This window comes from Plodia interpunctella, chromosome 15 (genome assembly GCF_027563975.2).
Source record: "Plodia interpunctella isolate USDA-ARS_2022_Savannah chromosome 15, ilPloInte3.2, whole genome shotgun sequence".
Lineage (NCBI taxonomy): Eukaryota > Metazoa > Arthropoda > Insecta > Lepidoptera > Pyralidae > Plodia > Plodia interpunctella.
Window position 1 is genome coordinate 6,409,869 of NC_071308.1, and position 20,331 is coordinate 6,430,199.

A 20,331-nucleotide genomic window follows, 5' to 3' on the forward strand; every position below is an offset into this window, starting at 1 on the left:
AGGTATACCGAATCTACCAAAGTTTGGTACTGTTCGACGACAGTGTGGAGCCGGCATAAAATAAATTTGATAGACAGCAGCTGCCTAAGTACCTACCATCTACTTACCTCTTGCAATTCACACACCCCCTTTTCTCCCTCTAATGGACGGAGTTATTGTAAAACGTACAATGGGGGCCCTTCAAAGTACAAGGCTTTAGAAAAACTACACCTTTCTGTTTTCATAAGAAAAGTACCTATGTGTATTTTCCTTTGCGGAACTTTAACATTAAGCATATATTTTTATAGCTCGCTAATGGATTTCACCTGTTGAAGGTATATATGCATGAAACTATATGTGAGCTCCACACTATTGCCATGAATGCACGAATATTGTGTAGTTTATAATTTTATATGAGAAATTTTATTTACTGCAAGGCAAAACTAACCATGTATATCAAATCCGCCAAAGTTTGACGAAATGTTTGCCGATTAGGCAAACAGAACACTATGCCGGACACACTATCGCCGAACTCGAACAGATGCCGATGCGAATGAACATTGCATAGTTTGTATAAGAGCTTTTATTTACCGCAAGGAAAAACCAGCAATATAGTGCATAGATTTTAGTTATAAAACGGTTTTATGTAACGCAAGTAAAAACCAACAAAACGTCGAAACCGCAAAATTTGGCGAACTGTATGTCGATAGGGTGCTGCTGTATGTATGTACAGCGAGAGCAGCAAATCACAGCATTCAATCAATAAAAAATTCAGATGTGATGTAGGTCATCTATTTTTCAGACCCAACTCAAAACACAAAAATTCTCTTTTCATTAGCGAAAAATGCTGAATTAACTACTATACCAGCTCAACCCTGTCGCCAAATAGTTTGCCAACCTTTGGTGGATTCGGTATACAACGCTGGTTTTTTATTGCAGTAAATAAATACACTCGTACTAACTACGCAATGTTCACGCATTCACGTTCACTGTGTCCGAACGACGACAGTGTGGAGCCGGCTTAAAACGTAAGTTGACTTGGAGCAAGCTTTCATTTGCTACTTAGTTAATGTAAGGTGCACAAGATGGCGTTAGTTATCAAGGGCTGCTTTGTCTAGAAATGCACCAATCAAATAGCGCAAAGTGTCCTACTTTCATGACGTCATTATTTCCACGTTGGAAGTTCTACAGAAATGTCATGTCTCTTTAATTATTTTGTAAACTCATGTAAATCAAAATAATGTTGTGAAAAGTATTTACATATCGGTATCAGTGCAATTCATAAATAAAAATTATATTTATATAAGCCACGATTAGCTTATAATGGTGACCTCAATGTGCAACCGCAAAGAATTCCAATATGACTCTTGTTAACGAAGACATGAACAGGATCCTGGAATACCTTAAAAATGACCAGGAACTAGACGGTGGAAACTTGAAAATGGATGGCTTTCAACAAGAAACTTTACTGGTCAGTGTTTGACATTTACGTAGGTTTTTGTACCTGTCTTAATTCTCTCTATTCTCCTCGGACTCTGGTGATAACTACTGATAACTTATCAAGTCAAAGGCTATCGGCTGGATTTAGTACCTATGCGAGTGTTTTCTACGACTCGCAGTGAGGTAATAAGCGATTGTGCCGTCGGTCAAACCTCGTTGAACAGCTTTCGTGCTTACTTTTACCGTTATACATTCATTTCATTTGGTGATCGTCTGTAGTGCGCCTGTCGCCGCCTCTTTGCGGTCTCCTGTTCCCATCTCATTCATAATTTAATTAGTAAATTAGTGATTAGCGAGGATTAAGCATAACGAGCGAGTGGTGTAGTTACCTAGCAGAGTTAGTGCGTGATAGCGTGTCGCGTGAATCGCCGGTTTTGACGTAAACAACCTAATTGCGTGCCACCGAGGCACCATGCGGCCGCTGCTTCCATATGCCAGCTAAGTTCTCATAGGCATAACATTATAATTAGTGAAAAACCATCGCTTGACCTCATAGTGAACTGTTCTGAGTGATACAGAAAAAAAATTGTGATTTATTTCTTGTGGTTTAATAGTTAAAGTGACTAATGTTTATTCATCATTGATCTAGTTGGAAGTGTTTAAAATGGATAAAAGACTAGATCTCTTATCACTGTTGGAGGTAAAATTCTTCAATATTAAGTATTGCAAATTTTATCAGTGATAATGGCAGAATAATGTCATTATGATTTTCCATTTACAGTACCTATGTAACAATTATAATTATTCAAAATATACCTCATGTAGGTACCTAATATACATACAGAAATACCACATTGCTGTTGGTTCTACATTGTACATTCTCTTCCTACATTCATCTTACAATTGAGGGTATTATGTATGATTTCATGTTTTGAAAAAGTTTAAGGATTACTAGGCTATATTAATAAAACATTATAAATTAACATAATACATATAATTAGGTACTTCATTACACTTATAGCAACAATTAATACTAAGTAGTAGTTTATATATTTTGGAAAAATCTACAAAAGAATAATAACAATGTATTTGATGTAAGTGATTCTATTATGTGGTAAAATAGCTAAGTCTTTTTGTACTCCAAGAAAATAATCTTGAACTCAAATTGCAACTGCTACAACTTGTTAATAAATATCAATTTAGTACCTTTCTCTTGAATCTTCACATCATTGAATCTTGAAGTAAAAGTCTAGAAAATGAAAGTAGCAAACCCAACTCTGATCTTGTTCTTATATGAGTCATGAATTAGGATTCTTCCTCACAAGACAGTTGTTATGCCAATTAGATGTGTTGTTATAAGTCAATTTTTAGTCACACTGTCCTTTCCCTTATATAACTCTGTAGTCTAAGTCTAAGTAAACATCTTGTTATTGTTTTCTATATGTAACAATTTATGGGTAAAGGTACCTTATGACCTTTGCATAAGGTGTCGGAACGTTACATATTACCTTCATGTTTCATCAGTCAATTATTTATTGTAATACCTTTTCTTACTATATTTACTATAGTAGTACCTACTTTTGCGGGGTTGAAAGGTGTTCTATGTGTTCTGTACTGCTAACTAGAACTGGTACAAATGCACCAGTCAAACAATTGTTTATCTATTGTGTCACAATTCTGTGCAATTAACAGGTTAAAAAAATTGGTTCAGTAGGAAAAACATGAGGCAACAAACTCACTTTGCATTTATGAAGTATGTAAAGACTACAATTGAAATCCTTTTTAATTTTATTTATTTGAGATTTAATTATTTCAAATGCCCTAATTATAGCCTTTTCAACATAACTTAGGGACTTTTTAAACTATGATAATAAATAGCATTTTTGAGGTATTATAATATAAACAGACTGTCTTCTTAAACTTTTAATTACATATTACGTTTAACCACTAATGTACTCTTGATGTCTAATTAACAACTAGCTTCATGATTTGAAACTTAACTTTTGAGAAGCCTATTCTTAACAGAACAATTACATAATGAAGATTAATTATCTCAATAAGTATGCAAAGCATGTTCATCATCATTAAGTTTTTGTTAGAAGTTACCTAAAATTACTGATTACACTAAGTAAAATTGGACTTTAAAATGAAGCAATTTTTTTTATGTAGGTCTAACATAATGCATTCATGACCTGAAAAAGTAACCACTGCACAAGGTACATTGGAACTAAGTATGTTGCAATAGGATTGATAAATAAGCAGTAAATGAAAAAGTTGATTTGAAATATAATATTACTATTGTTCTTGATTTGCATAAATTTTGTTTATTTCCTACTAATGTTATAAATGCGAAAGTATGTGAGGATGTATGTGTGAAAGTATGTGTGTAACTATGTAAAATCTGGACGAATTGTTAATAAATTTGGCTAAAATATTACCTGGAATAGCACAGGGTACTTTTATCCGAAAATTACCTACTCTGTTAGAAACATAGTTCTCTCTTCCAGAAACAGTATCTTTTTCTTGATTCAGTATAACATATACATATATTTTTAAATTGTATTTTCTATACATTACCATACTAGCACATATTTAAAATTCCTTCCACTTAAAATTCACTGCAACCACAGGTAGGGTGTGTGCAACACAAGAGGAATCACGAACACAAATCATATTGAAGACTTCCATGTTATCTCTTACTCATTTATGAAAAAAATTGAGGCGTGTGGTTCGTCCTGGCGTAGGACCTCTCTGTATCCTTCCATGGATTTCGTACCGAGACGCCTTGACAGCTGCATTCGGATTGTTGTACACAGTTATGTGAAGCCGTTTTCATTGCAGACGGACACATGGGCGGCGTCCGACGACCTTCTGGAGAACATCTTCTCCCTGGAGCAGGGGTCACTGAACTTCCTGGAGGAGTCGATGCCTGACTTCAGTCTGTGTCCGGAGACGATCGCGCCCCCCTCACATGCCCCGAGCAGCTCCAGTTCTGACAGCGGCTTGTCCAGTGATCCGGCTGAGTTGTGAGTACTCTGTACATTTTAGTCAAAAACATTTTGATACTGTTTATTTTAGTCAGTACGTGGAATAATCAAGCGCACAAAGTTAGTGACGCTTGTGTATCCAGAGGCTGCGGTGACCACTTACCATCAGGTGGGCCGCATGTTGGTTTATCTGCTTTGTAAGTTTAAAAAAGTATTCATCTTGTATTTTAGTAGACCTCTGAAAATGTGTATTAACATTTAAACGTAGATATTTCAGGCGTTTAACGCACGTGTCACTTACATGTTATACCTATGACGTTTTAATCCCTTACATTCAAAGAACTGATGGATTCCATTACCATTCACCTCAAAAGTGACCCAAGAAATTGGGAGTGAAGCCGCAGAGAAAGCACTAGTATGCTTTCCTGTTAATTAAATATATCGTGGCGACCCAAGCTGAAATAGCTATAAAAATGCCATCACAGTAAATTGGGACATTTAAATCGATAGCTGTATCGACCCTGTCTGCATGCAGGAACGTTTTGTTGACCGATATTACACATGTTTGATGTAGGGAAAGTAGGTTCACGTGCGTTTGTTTTGTTTTGAGGTACCTATATTTTTTCTTCGGCTACAATTTGTCTGAACGTCAAATTAATCGGCATAGTTAGAGGAGGCTGCCTAGCAGCCCTTTCTATACTATCCACACGAAACCTATATATATCACGTAAAATCTTAAATAAATATTTATTTATGTACCTATATTAATCATTTAAAGTTTTATCTAACATTAGTCACATTTTGTGTCATCATTAAGAGCAATTAGTAAAGAATAGATACATTATCATTGGACGATACCTATTTGAGATAACATATTAGACAGATTGCGATAAACAAAATGATCTGAGGTCGCCGAGTTCATTACCCTGAGAAATATTTGCTTATTCCGCGTGAGGCACCACGCTCTAGCACGTAAAATGTCGTCAAACTGACGTATGTGCACTGGTACACGACTAGAATAATAAAATTTTGTATTTATTTCACCACATTGCCTGCATATTTGCTCCCCTAACTGATGTAAAAAGTTTTATCTCTCGTTTACTTGTTCCGGTGTAAAACTGTTCATGCAACACAGATATAAATATGCACCGATTTTTCCATTTGTTGACCCTGTGACAAGTTAATATAGTAGGTTAATTTTAAATTTTCCAGTGTCTTCTCAATGTGCTTGAAAAGAAACACCGTCTAGATAGAAATATTCGATACGCATTGTTTTCTCCATTTCACACATTTGTGTCAATCAACATTAACTGTCTTCGCGATTCGAGTGGACACCTTTCCGCAAAGCCATATAGTGAGTCGCCCAAAAGTACCTGACGTTAGCTTCAATAATTATGTAAAATAAAATGAATTTAGGTCGGTGTCAATTTGAACTTTCCACTAGATATCTACTAACTAGACAACGAAATAATAACTTCTTGTAACAGATAAAACAAAAATAGGTATTTTAGTACACCCGAAATTGTCATCATAAAGTGTGAAAATACATAATTTACACAACCACTTATTTAATTTACCAACCGGTAGTTTTAGTATATATATATAATTCTTGATTAAGTTTAATCCTATTACTACACTCCGTATTATCAATAGTATTTATTATCTTATCGATATCACAAGGAACGAAGTTACATCCGCTGTTGTCCCAACTTATACATGCATGCAAAAGTAATTTTGTTTTTTCTTCTTCGCGCTTTATCTGCTTACCCAATTTTCATGAAATTTTGATTTTATAAATGTAGTTTGACTATGGAGAAGGACATAGGGAACTTCCATGATTAGGAATTGGTGGTAAAAAATACCATAGCCATACCATAAATATACATATTTACTAAACAATTCAAAAATTGCATGTTCACGACAGTTGTGTTCCTAATTTGTTAATTACCTACAAGAAATCTCGTCAATGTTGAAATCGTTTATCCATAGGTTATTGTAACCGGTCGTGATCGTGAACTGAAAGAATTGCATGATGCAACACATTTGCGATACATCTCACTTGGCTGGCATACGTGTTGGCGACTGTCATTTCGGTTTACATAACAATCTGGTCCTTCAGATATATAAAGGTTACTGGAGCTTTCAATGTTCTTGTGCTCTAGAAACGATTGGATCTTTTAATAAATCGTTTCGTTTTGTTTCTGGTAATATTAGTACAATTCAAAATTGTGAACCAAGACCCGAGGAATTTTTGGTACCTATAATAGTTGTCAGATTCAGATTCAGATTCATTTATTGCAATGTCTCAACAATGAGAAACTATTTGATTTATTACATTGCGTTTCACCATTTCCATGTAACATTCCCATGGACTTTCCTTAGACAGGAAAACAGATGAGCTACTACATTTATGTTATTTTTACTTAAGAATGAAAATTAAGACTACCTAGAGGATTATATTAGGTGAAGACTTATGTTTCTGGCACAATTCTTTAAGTTTTGCAGAAGTATGTTAAGGAAAGGACTTGAGTTCCGGAGTCGTAGACATTTTGACCGTTAGCGGTCGCGCATTGAGTCATGTATGATGCAACGTGGGCCTTGCATCTAAAGTTTTAGCATACGTGTCTGTCTATTTGTTGCTTAACATTCCAGTCGAGTAGCCCAGTGAGTGTCTGATACAGCGTGGAATAAGGCTTAATAGGCAATGATTTAAAATTTCACGGAATATTATCTTGATAGGCTCGTGGTTTAAACTGTTCTATGAACTAATAAGAAGTACTTCATGTGATATCGAATATTCGTGATGTCCATCATTAGAACACTTGACGACTTGTCGTGCTAATTGATGAAGTTGCAAATTGGCTGTTGATAACCACTTACCAATATGAATTGAATCACGAAATGAAGGCCAAGGAGAAAGTTTTTAGATAGATTAAGAATCAATGTATCCGCTCACTCGCTCACAGATGCTTTTATATAAGAATATAAATATATAATACCTTTTATATAATCGAAATTAAAACTTATCTTTACTTGTAAAAAGTTATCGAATATCCACGATATCTCATATTTTATCCCTGTTATCTTGTTGTTATTGTTAAACATTGTAAAAAAGATAACTGTAATGTCTACGCATTCGTGTATGATAGAATAACAGTACATATACTTTTTTTATATGTAGTTTGTCGATACGTTTATTTTCATTGGCTTGCTTAGTTTCGGCGTTGGTTACAACCTTGAAATCTCTTTAGTTATAATAACGGGAGTAAAAGCTTCCACCGGCAATGTCAGAATGAGGTTGATGGCCTTTCGTACGCTGCTCTGTCAAAATCAAATAGGTTTGTCAAAATTGATAATGATTAACACACGCGTTGGCTTGGGTTTGATCGTTTGTGAATAAAGTCAAGGAACTTTGGAGCGTAATTTTTGAATGTTAATGTTTTATCACTTCATTCACAAAATATTGTTTGATATAGGATCTCCTTCTTAGATAAATCGAATGTTACATAATATAACAGTAATGTTATAACATATTTCTATTTCAATAAATGAACATTACAAATTTCAAAATTCTCAGTTCCTCTATTCATCATCATTAATTAAATAATGATCTGTTCTTCACATTCCTTATAATAATTTCTTTTAATTTTCCTCGTGCAAAACTAAGTCTGTTTATATCTTTACACACGGAAAATGTGTATTTTCTGATAAGTTTTCTGGAAAACAACATTCTTAGTAAGATATGTTGATTAGTCTTATCTATTCATTAACTGCCTTTTACAATATAAAATTAAGATGATTTTCTGAAATTTTCTATATGTATATTATTAAGCTACACTGCCTGTTGTCTGCAACAAAAAGTAGCTTATAAATGTCAATTTCCATCCTTCTATTTATTATCATCCGCCTACCCTTATCCCACTTTATATGGGGTCGGTCGGTACAGCATATCAGTGTCCTCCACTTCTTCCCAGACTAATTTTAATCGATCTGTTACATTCCTCCTGGCCATATTCAGCACGCACTACATCCATCTCTTCTTCGGCCTTCCTTTACGTATTTTTCCACTCAATGCGGACCTGGGGAAGAAGGCTGTCTTCACTCAAATAATCACTTTATTTTTATTTCTCCATTTTGAAGTGAAAGATGGATAAGTAAACAAAACATTTATAATATGAGTAATAGGGATTTTGTATTTCTGTTAGCGCTTATAACTATTTTCGAGTCATGAAATAATAATGCGATATTGAAATGTCCATATCTCTCGGATTTATAAATATATTTTATGTGCGACCTTTCACATTTGAACTACAGACAGACCCATAAAAGTTGTTTTATTAAAATTCTCAAGTTTCTTAAATTGTTCCTCGAGACTGACTTTGGCCTTTTGGTTACCTTGTGGTTGATTGTTGTCTTTTCCATGGTCATTATGGTTTTTGTAAATACATGTATGACTATTTTCGTGTATTTATTGAATGCGTGAATGATTTCGCCTTGCATGTTCCATGTTTATTAATAAATGTTTTATATTTTTGCTATGTGAGATTCCCATTTATTCATAGATTATGAAAGATCGTTATTTATTTGTTTTTAAAAAAATAATTAAGTTCATAGTTTTCGTTTCAAAAATATAGAAATACTTTTTGATATTCTTACATCCATACTGCATACTAATATTATATATGACGCGCTTTCACGGCCTAACCACTGGATTGATTTTGATGACATTTCGAATTCTTACATTCAAAGACAGTTTGTATGAAAGATACATATATTTGATAAACATTTTGAACGTTTACATGAAAGTCAACTAGAGGTGTTATCATTGTAGTAATTACCATTTCATTATCTGTTCGTGTTAACTCGATCTTCGCTGGCTTATGTTTTGCGTCATTTAGAATAACATTTGCATACCGAATATACCAGACTTCGCTCTAAAGTAGATGTGTTTTGATAAATTAACTATACTAGTTTTGTATTTTAATTTGATAACAACATTTTCTTTACCTGACTTCACTCCAAAAGTAGATGCTTGATTGACTAAATAGTATTTAATTTTTATCTGGATACATTTTTTTTATCACTCAATTAAAAAAACTTTCTGCTTATCCAATTTAGATTTTTATAAATATGTGTCTTATTTTACACAAACACGTGCCATTTAACTCGAATCTTCTGATAACATGCAGACAATTTGAATATTTCTAAGCATAAAAACAATTAGGGAAGCCCGCCAATGATGTTGTAATACTACTCTCAGAACATTGATATTATTATATAACTTTTTATACTTTATTACAACCCGCATAATATTTATTTTTGACAATGAACACCATTGATACCACCATTATTGCTTTCTTTATAACTTTTTTGCTGCAAATGCTTGTTATAAATTTTGGTGTTTAAGATATTTCATAAATAATTGAGCTCTCAGTTGAGGCAGATAAAGAAAATAATAATTTCTTCAACAAAAATACATTTACATTAAAGGTCGGTGTTAAACCGAATACGTAATTCGTAACTGTGCCCGTTTACAGTATGGAATTGTAACGCATCCGTGCTCGGGTACGCAACGTATCCAGCCAAAATTCCATACCGCGTACCGCTACACATAATACATATATACATATTATTACGCCTTTCTCACATGGGGGTTGGCAGAGACTAGGTATTTCCACTAGCCACGATCCTAACAAACCGCAATCGTTTCATCTATATAGTCGTATCATTCACTTCATAACATGCTCTCCGGTTATAATGCTTCTAATATCTTCTTTAAGGAGTCCCGCAAAGTACAACATTTTTGGTAATCATAGAACTCACATTTATTTATTGACGTCTTTGAAAAAACAGCTGCGGTAAAGTTTGTTGCGCCACTTCTTCTTCATCTGCGCTTTGGAAGTAGAGTAGTTTTCAATAAAATTTTGAAGCCATTACCATGATAAATTTAGTTTATAATTTGAATTTGGTCGTGAAATATCACCTTTTCTTTCAGCGACTTCGAGCAACAGCTGTCACCGTTTCTGATTCAAAACTCGTGCGATGAGGAGGTCACAGCTGGGCTGGAGCCCACCAGCCCTGAGACTCAGGAGGTGGTCATTCAGGAGTCCGACTCCAATGGCGCTGTGGAGTTTGACATGCAGGACTTCGAAGAGAACGTCGTCCCTGGCTTCATTAATAACAATACATTCCAAAATCCTGGTGAGTATTTTACTTTTATAACTGGGTGGGTTACGAATGATCTTTCTTTCTTATAGAGTGTTATTACTAAAACTGGTGTGAGATTTTATTCAAGTCAGCTTAAAAGGTTAGATCGGGACATCACGACATAAGCTCAGCAGTGAGCACCCGGCTGGAGGCAAAGGCGAACTGACCTGATTTTTAAAACAATCTCTAAATAGTTTATTTTTTAAATTACTTACCTTGTTTTTAGTGCGTGATCAGTGCCTTATAGTTAGTCTATATTCGATTATAAAACGATTTATAATATAAATTTACTCTTGTTGAACAGAGCACGTAAATAATTTTGATCAAAATCACCATCATTTATTTATTCTTGTCCTAATAAAATATTTGCAGCTTACATCTTGAAGATGAAGCATCTGTATAATACATAAATAAATCTGGTAGTTAATATTTAGTGAGTATAAATAGAAATAAAGATGCAATTTATGCAATGTACTTTCGTGCTATTTGGAGCACGATGCAATGGCAAAACTGGAGAAGTGTGTCTCATCAAACGTTATATTTGCTTTGTCTAGTCAAGGCGTCTCTTATTCTTACTTAAAAATAGAAAGGTAGCTACAATCTCTTTAAAGTATTTTTCTTGAAATTAACAAGATATTTTTTTGTTCAATTTCTATCCAACCTTTGTCACCTCAATTGTGCTTCTAAATAAATAGATATCTAGCTACAGTTTGTACGTAGGGAACAGTTAGTTTTTCTATTATCATACATTTCTTTAGGTAAAAGTTAAACTGTGCCATCTTCATGCTATTAGAACTGTTTGCTTCGCTTTTATCATTGTATGCTTCTGTTATCTCACCAGTTTGTTTCATAGTTACACTTTATCATTTAGTTCACCAATTATTATATACTGCATTCACATTGCTATTCCTTTACAATATCTCCAATTGGCCTTCGAATGTTTGTATCAGGTCGATACTTCAATAAATTGAATACAATTTGAGTCGTTCTTTTTACACTTGTGCATACATTTTCGATAATTGTTTTTGAATAGGAATTTTTCTTATTTGCTATCAAACTGCCGCAAGGTTGTTCGATTCAATCGATAGAATGGTTACCACTTACGAAATAATTTTTACGGCGGAATTGTATTAGTAAATCCATGCCTTATTTTGTACTTATTGTTATCGCTCGATAACGGACTCGCATTGTACTATATACTAGTGTTCTTTCTCTTTCTTTTTGCATTTTATCAGATTTGAAATTGAGAGCAGTGTAATATTTACTTTTATCTCCTCCTTGACTTTAATAATGTGCGATATATATTATCAAAGTGTGATGATACATTTCATTTTAAGTTTTTCACATTATTCTCATCTAATAAAAAAAATCCAATTAAATACTTAATGAACAGTATATTGGATAGTAATGAAGATGCATGCTGCAACTGCAAAGGGTCAATCATGGCTTCGGATGTCTGAAAATGATCTCTAAAATTAGACGTTCGTTTAATATTACAAGAGTCGTAGCCATAGTGGGTGTGGGTTTGGGTTCGTTTTCAAATGATGTGATGACGATGGCAGCCCAGGTGAAAGAGGGAAAAGTTTTCCTGGCACTAGGGGTCAAGGCGTCTCAAAAAACATCCGAGCTTTCGGATGATGCGCAGAAATTACACTTATCTTTTCCCTATTCCTCAGTAACCAAATGATTCCTCCGAGTACCAGAAGTTGACTTGTTCAAACAAACAAATATTGCTTGATCTTTGCTTTTAGTAGAAAGATGTTGAAGATTGGTAAGTGAAGTATCCATTTTTTGTCAACAGGAAAGGGCGGGCGCAAGCGCCGTCTTTCCCAAACCCCACAAGTGGCTGTCCAGCCTAAAGTGCAAAAGCCTTCGGTAAAGGTGTCCGCGACGCCCAAACCCCAATTGGTTGTCAAAGCGCAGCCCCAGAAACCCGTCAAAGTCTCCAATATCCAGGTTATTAATCCCCAGACGAAAGTATATTCAAAACCTGTTGAAACAGTCGCACCGCAAAGACGAGTCATCAGGGTAGCCCCAATGGCTGGCAACCCTAGATCAATTTTGTTGCCAGTAACAATAAAAGACATGAAAGACTTGAAATCCATCAAGATCATCAACGCAGCAGATTTGAAGAACTCTCCCAATATAAAACTGGCGGCGGCTAACCTTTTGTCCCAGAGCAAAATACAAGACTTCAAAGTGGAGTCCCGGAGTGATTATGACTACGACCGGAGCAATTGTGGTGAGTCCCCGACGCATTTGACACAAGATTACTTCAATTGAAGCGCACATTTTCGTCATCACTACATACGATGTGGTGCGCCCTAGCTAAACTCAATGCACGTGCATGCGTATATTTTGTCCCAAAATTCCCATATAGATAAAAAAGGGACGCAGCTATTTCATTAGCGAATACTCAACATTTCATATAGTGTTTTATCTAGATACAATACATATGTTAGAAAAACAACATACCCCGTATAACAATAGTATGTGAAAATGACACTTTGAATATTAATAAATTTTCGTTTAAGAATGTACCTTTAACAGTATATGTATCCACCGACATTGCAAATTCGCCACATGTGGCGATCCACTTGCATAAGTTGACATGCGGTTGACTGTACACGTCTGTTTCTCTTCTATTTTTATTTGATAGTTAATATCGATTCGGATAATTTAGGGGTGACCGACACTGCTATGATTTGGTCAATGGACTCATACTTCAATTTTATTGCGTCTCTGATATCTGTTATGCTTATTTGAGCAACAATATTTTTACCGTATAAAAATTAAAAAAAAAACTGACTAACGGTTCGTTGCAATGATGATTGTAGGTGTTACAAGCAATTCGAACTGAAAGAATCTTTCAATAGATTCATACAGTTATTCCGATGGACTCCCAAAATGTAATAGACTATTGATATTGTTAACATTGATGTTATCTTAAAACCAAGCGATTCGGCCAGTCTTTTTTGTAAATTAGTTTAAAAGTAGAAATGCCGGTTTGGACGGGGCGATAGAAATTCTACGACTTATATGTGAGATGACCACGTGTTTTAAAACGTGTATGTCGCCATGCGTGCATAAGCATTGAATTGAATAATAGTGTGACCTTAGATTGTGAATAGTATTTGTTATCGCTCTAGTTTACATTTCTCGTTCTGTGTAAATTGTTATAGTTTTAACTTTTCACGCGTACTTATGTTTCACGACAGCTAGTTGTAGTAAACTGGTTATTATGGAATATATTTTATATAGTCTAGTTATATTGAAAATATCCTAATAGAATTTATGCCTCTGAATGTTTAGTTGTTTGTAAAAAATATAAAATAATAATGAAAAACCTTCAATGGTTCCTCGTAATATTAAGATATGAAAAATGATAGAAGTCACCATTTTTGTAACACCAATTTCTTATTGAAATCTCTTTTTTATAAAAATTTTCTCATTAATATTATCAAAATTATGCAAAAGACATGGGCCAATAAAACATAAAAAACCAGCTTGGAGAATTAGGACAGAAACGTGTATCTTGAAGCATTTATCATAAAGTAGACTACTTTCCCACATTCTGTTATTATCAGTGTTACGTAAACGCGACGTAATTTTATATTAACCAAAATTGACCTGAAAAGATTAAAATGTCAATTTACTGATTATTGTTATGTGGAGTTACAATACTTTCATCTATTTTATTTAGAAGTTTTGCTGAGCATAATTTATTCTGTTTCTTATGCCGGCTCCATACTATCCGTGAAAAGTTCGCCGAACTTTGGCGGATTCGGTATATATTGTTTATTTTTCATTGCGGTAAATAAAGCACTCACATAAACTACGCAATGTTCATGCATTCGCGTCGGCATCTGCCCGAGCTAGAAGATATTTCCCAATTGTTAATGGGGGATGTTAAAGGGTAATTTTTTAATCGCGTAATTTTTTTAGGCCTCTTCGATAATTCATCATCATAATTTTAACTTTATTTTCATAGATATTTGTCAGCGGTTTTGGTGTGTTGTATTCGTTCTTGTTTGTATCAGTCAAACGCTTGCGCACCGTTGAGTGTTGTAACAATATTAGCTCTTCTGCTAACACTGACTTAAATGTGTTAACTTCCGGACATACTAAAGGTTGAAGAAAGAAATATTTTAATGTCATAGTCGTAATGAACGTTTGATATTTTCTAAGGTTTTTAATGATAAAATATTCAATTTCGACAGTCGGTTATTTCTACATTAATTTCTAGATGACTCTGGAAGCGAGCGCAGCGATGATGACGACACAGATCAGCGTGAGGTGAACGACGGACGCAACGGCTATCCCCGTCTCGTTCTAACAGCCGAGGAGCGCCGACTGCTCGCGAAGGAAGGCATCACGCTGCCGACCAGCTACCCTCTCACGAAGCATGAAGAGAGAGAACTGAAAAGGATCAGGCGCAAGATCAGGAATAAGATCTCAGCGCAAGATTCAAGGAAGAGGAAGAAGGAATACGTCGACGGGCTTGAAGACAGGTATAATAACATATTGCTTTTTCTTATCTCTATGGCTAGAACAGTAAGTAGGTAGGACAAAGCTGTTATTGAATTGTTTCACCAAAAAAAGTATGCGGTATGTAGGATTTGGCTCAATACTCATGTCATGTCAGGAAGGTTTAAAAATATTGACATAGGCAAAGCGCAAATTATAGTTTGTTTTCTTTTAAATAACTAGTTATCTCTTGGAATTAACCGAAACACAATTTTAAGCCGTATTTAAGTTGTTCGGTGTAATGAGCGAATTAGGCCACGTTATGTAAGGCATTGAATGTCAGCCTTATTATGCGCATAATTATGCGAGATTGAATAAAATCTGTCACGGAGATTATTTCCGACAATATATTATACTCTTATTCTATTCTAATTTAGACACAAAAGGGGAAGCAAGCCCTACTCTGAGGCATAGTGCTGTTGGTATTATAACGTGGAATTATTTGTTTCTTTACAGTGTATAAACGAAGTGGTTTTACGATTTGCCTTCTCCTTTTCGTATTTCGCTTATAAATCATCAAGAGAGAGTACATATTCTCAAAAAATTCAACCTAAAAACTAATTTATTATCGAAACATCCGTTTGTTTCGTTCCGTTCATCGAAATTTCGTCATATCTCCACGATTGTGGATCCACGTATCCGACCAATGGGTTGCAACCGCGTGGCCAAATGTGGCTGATGTAAATTTTGCATGTTTTGTACCGATGGGTGAATCATCATTTTACGTTGTTTTCCTACATCTGTAATAGAGAACTATTTTGGGTTTACACGTCCCAACTTCCCAACTAATATGCGAAAATAAGTTTGCTCGTTACTTCTTCTCGCTTATCTAATCAACCAAATATGCTTGAAATGTTTCATACATAAAGTTAAGAATACGGAGAAGAACATAGCCTACATTTCATCTCTAGAAAAATACTGTTCCCGTAGGAAATTTGTAATAACGGTTCAACGATAAATCTTTTGGAAAACAAGTTAAAAACGTATTTTATTTTTTTCAAGGTAAAATTGTATCCACAGATTTATATAGGCACTGTGACCGTGTCTTGTTGAGGAAATCCAGTTTTTAGCAGTTCATTTACTTGAACGAAAAACATAACGTGTTATTCCACTTATTATAATGGCAATGAGTGAGATAGCGTTTCAGCTAATTAATTCACATTTGGATTTTCTCATGGCTCAAGAATTTCATGGTTAAATGAAATTAAATGATTAAAACATGTGGTTAGATAACCACAGAATTCGTTACAGGCAGATGCCTGTAACGAATTCTCAATTTCACACTGATAGCTTGCTATGTGTTTAACAAACAAACAATTTTCCTTACTTGATTGTTAACGGGATAAATTTTACCATTGGTTTGTTAATGTCAAACAAAAGGCTTTGTGCGGCACATGCACCATTGGAGGTGTTAGTAATCTCCGGGATGCAAATGCGTTAAGAAATTACGCGCCCTGTTACTTTAATTTTCACAATCAAAATTAATTCCTTAATTTATTTATGTAACTACAGTTTGTCTAGATTTCCTTAGAAACTAATTAATCTTTATTTCCAGGGTAAAACAGTGCACAGCGGAAAATCAGACACTAATTAGGCGAATAAAGATACTGCAGTCGCAGAACCAAACGCTCACCGCGCAACTCAAGCGGCTACAGGTAAATATATATAACTATTAAATCATACATTTAACTAAAGTTAAAGCCACTCGAAACATAGCAATCTGAGGATACCTCACTAGAGATGGGAAATTCTGTTCTCGGAAATTTCTTGTCTTGAAAATTTCCAAAGATTTCATTATCAGATATTATATTCTCATCGGACACTTCTGAACAGATCTCTCAGGAATTCCGGAGAATGTTTCCTCCGTTTCCACCACCACCACGATTGCTTGTACTTCACACCGTACTTTTTTTGCATTAACTCTGAAAACAAAAACTATCAAGCAGACGTGTAAAAAGACATGTTTATTTTGTAATCGCAATTTATACGTTCGCGTCTTTATGATTCACCGCGGGATATTTAACTTCATAGACTGAGTCATCATTATAGCGATATAGATAGATAATAATTAACTATTTGGGTCCGGGGAGTTTTGGGACAAATCATTCCAATTAGAGATAAGAGTATGTTACCACAAAATTGTAAGTGAACATTAATCTAATCTATCTCGCGAGTTTGTAAACTGTCAAAAAATTGTGAATTTTCATTTACAATCTCTATTGTTCATAATCTATCGACTACTTCGCCCACGGCATTTGTGCATGAATCTTTCATGAAATGAAGAACTAGTATTTGTAAAAGTTTTGTGATACATATTATGTACTTATTTTTATTGAACAATAAAATAGCTCTAAATCCGACCTATTATGAATACGTTTATTAGATCGTGGTAATTCCCATTACGATATTACGACAATATGACAGGAAAAATACATAATATTACCTCATATTGGCTTAATGACCTGCCTAGCATACTAGCGCCGGCATCTCTTTTTTATCAATTTATTTTATTTATAAGCAAAAAGTGGCATAATTTAGTTTTTGATATAAATGTGTTGGTGGCACTTTAAAGAACGAAATCCTTTAAGGCCCGCTTGTATTTTTACAGGATAAGCTAGGCACAATTATAACTTTGTCAATGTCAAACATTAAGAATTTTCATTAATGCGCGATTGGATGGATTAGCAATTTGCAGTTGGCGCACTCGAAGCGGTGATCAAAATTGGAAATCATTACAAGTCATTTTTGTTCCTGGCCACATTAGCCAACGAGTTTCAAAATCAGTTGCCAAAAAAGAACTAACATTCATGCCACTCAACCCGATGCCAATGACTATAACTTTTTCTTTTTTAACTAGTTTCTATTCAATAGTAGTGATGCCCATATCGTACATGTAACCCGAACAGACATATTTATATTATAGGTTTAAATTGTAAATCTCGTTCATAGTCTACAATGTGACCTGTGTGTGACTTGCAGAACGTCCTAACGGGCGTGACGACAGGGTCGTCGGGCAAGTCAGCGCAGCCGGCCACGTGCCTGCTAGTTCTGCTGCTGTCCGTGGCGCTGGTGGCGCTGCCGTCCATGCGCGAGGAGCTGCGCGTGCCCAGCCAGCCGGCGGCCTCCAGGGCCGTCACCAGGGCGTTGCTGTCCGCCACCAACAGTGAGTGTGGTTCTCTAGTTGTCCGCCAGTGTCACAAGTGCGCTGCGGTTTTTTACCAATAACCATCGTAATCATATCAAATACCCACTGAATGAATTTTCCCAGTTGAAGTTTATGATTGTCATAAATAAATGGCGTTATTCGCAGTGCATTAGATAACAGACGGAGATTTTTTTTTTAAATCAGGATTATTTTTTATATAAAATTTTATATATTTATTAGAAATTTTTCATTAGATAGATATTAGACCTACTAGAATTATAAGATACTGTAAAACGAAGTGTTCAATATTCACAAGAAAGAAAACTACCCTAACTAAAATGAAATTTTGTGCTTCATTTACCAAACTTTCTCTTTTACGTAAGAAATTACAATTTCATTTTTGCCGATTTCGTGTTCAGTTCGTACAGTGTAATAACGTGGTTAAATTTATGACAATATTCAAAATTTTGTTTGAAAACTTCACCTCTAGTTGCGTTTAGTTGGACGCAATGGTAAATTCCTAAAAACTTTACTTATTTGTTAACAGAAATGGCTTTGGACGAGACAGTAATAGATGACGGAGAATTCAATATGGAGGAGTTGATCACCTTCAACCGGCCCCACTCCGATCACGACTACCAGGTTGTAAAGAACCTGGACACACAGAAGGTCCTCCCGGGAGGATACGTCGATCTCCCCATAGACGAAGACTGGCCGCCCAATTTGAAGAAACGCATGAAAAAACTGGAATTCGATTACGAAGACGGCAAAGACTATTTGCCGCCAATCGTCAAGGAGGAAAACTATGAACACTTCTATAAAATAGACAAAACACCCGAGGTCGACTACAACGCTGATGATAACGGATTTCTGAGCAACACTCTTCTTTCTACCGGCAGGAAGCTCGGGGAACTGCTAGACATATTCCCGCCGATTCCCGTCAAAAACGAAGACATTCTAATCGAAGAGATCTCGGACTACGAAACCAGGAACATCACCGAAGTCAAGAGTTTCATTGTGAACGGCACTGAATTCTAAACTTTTACATAAATTCTATATTTTTTTATCCCATATATTTTTTCTTGTTTCTTATCCTTTTCAGATGAATATTTTATTATTATTTACAAATTATTTTAACGTTAGTTGCAATGAAATTATTCCTTTTTATTATTAAGTGTCTCGTATGTTTTAGTTTAGTTGTTTCGAGAATATCGTGTGGCCTATCGTGTGTTAAATATGTACTTTCTTTAGTGAGATTGAGAAGTATGCTTTATATTAGTTTAAGTATTATTTCAAAAAGACGTATGTTACGTCTGAATGCATGTCGAGTATTTATTACAGACTTCTAAATTAATATAATTATTCAGATACATTTATTTTACAAATCATGCTTTTGTTATACAATTTAGAAAGTAAGTTTTATTATTTTAAGCATTTTCACGTTACAACTTGGTGCAATTATTTGTAAAACCTGATTTCGTTCAGTGTTAGTGTATTTAAGGTTCAAATTATAAGCGTTAGTTATCGTTCCTTTACCTACTTAGAATTGGTTCGTAATGTCCTGAAACTGTTGAACTTCAGATGTTAGTTCGAATAAAATGTGTAAGAAATACAATTGTTTTTCTATTAAGAATTCCATAACACTTTTCCCCTGATTATACATTTTCTTTATTTTTCAAGAACTCTGTATCTGTAATGCGAAATTTGCTCTCTGACATGCGGTTGGATGTACTGTGTAAGGAAAAAATTAAACAGAACATATTCTGTTTAATGTAGCAACTGTAGTAATCTCATAAGATTACTACATTTGCTACAAAATAAGAAATGTGTGTTGAGAACAGAAAGTGACGAAAAAGGTAACTCAAAATGGCCGCCTGCCAGTCGAAATCGTGACTAGCAAAAAAATAAACATTCTCTTGTACTAGTTTTTTGTTGAACGAAATACACGGGGCCGCGGGCCGGCCCTTCTAAATCTATGTTAGTGTGTAGAAGTGTCACTTGTCCCAGGGGACTACTGGGAGGAAATCGTCTGTTTTCTCCCACTAT

At 34.9% G+C, this 20,331-nt stretch overlaps 1 protein-coding gene across 2 annotated transcripts; it reads left to right on the forward strand.

Annotated features, from left to right (window-relative positions):
* Positions 1–1,202: 1,202 nt before the first annotated feature.
* Positions 1,203–19,900, forward strand: LOC128675837 (uncharacterized). Of its 2 annotated transcripts, none has more exons than XM_053755541.2 (8): positions 1,203–1,450; positions 4,261–4,445; positions 10,402–10,607; positions 12,415–12,855; positions 14,860–15,124; positions 16,696–16,795; positions 18,120–18,303; positions 18,833–19,900. In XM_053755541.2, exons 1-8 carry the CDS (start codon positions 1,340–1,342, stop codon positions 19,321–19,323), a joined length of 1,983 nt encoding a protein of 660 aa, XP_053611516.1. In that variant the 5' UTR covers positions 1,203–1,339; the 3' UTR covers positions 19,324–19,900. The 2 variants fall into 2 exon arrangements, with proteins under 2 accessions (XP_053611516.1, XP_053611517.1); XM_053755542.2 differs by lacking the exon at positions 1,203–1,450 and adding an exon at positions 1,801–2,119.
* The last annotated feature ends 431 nt before the right edge of the window (positions 19,901–20,331 follow it).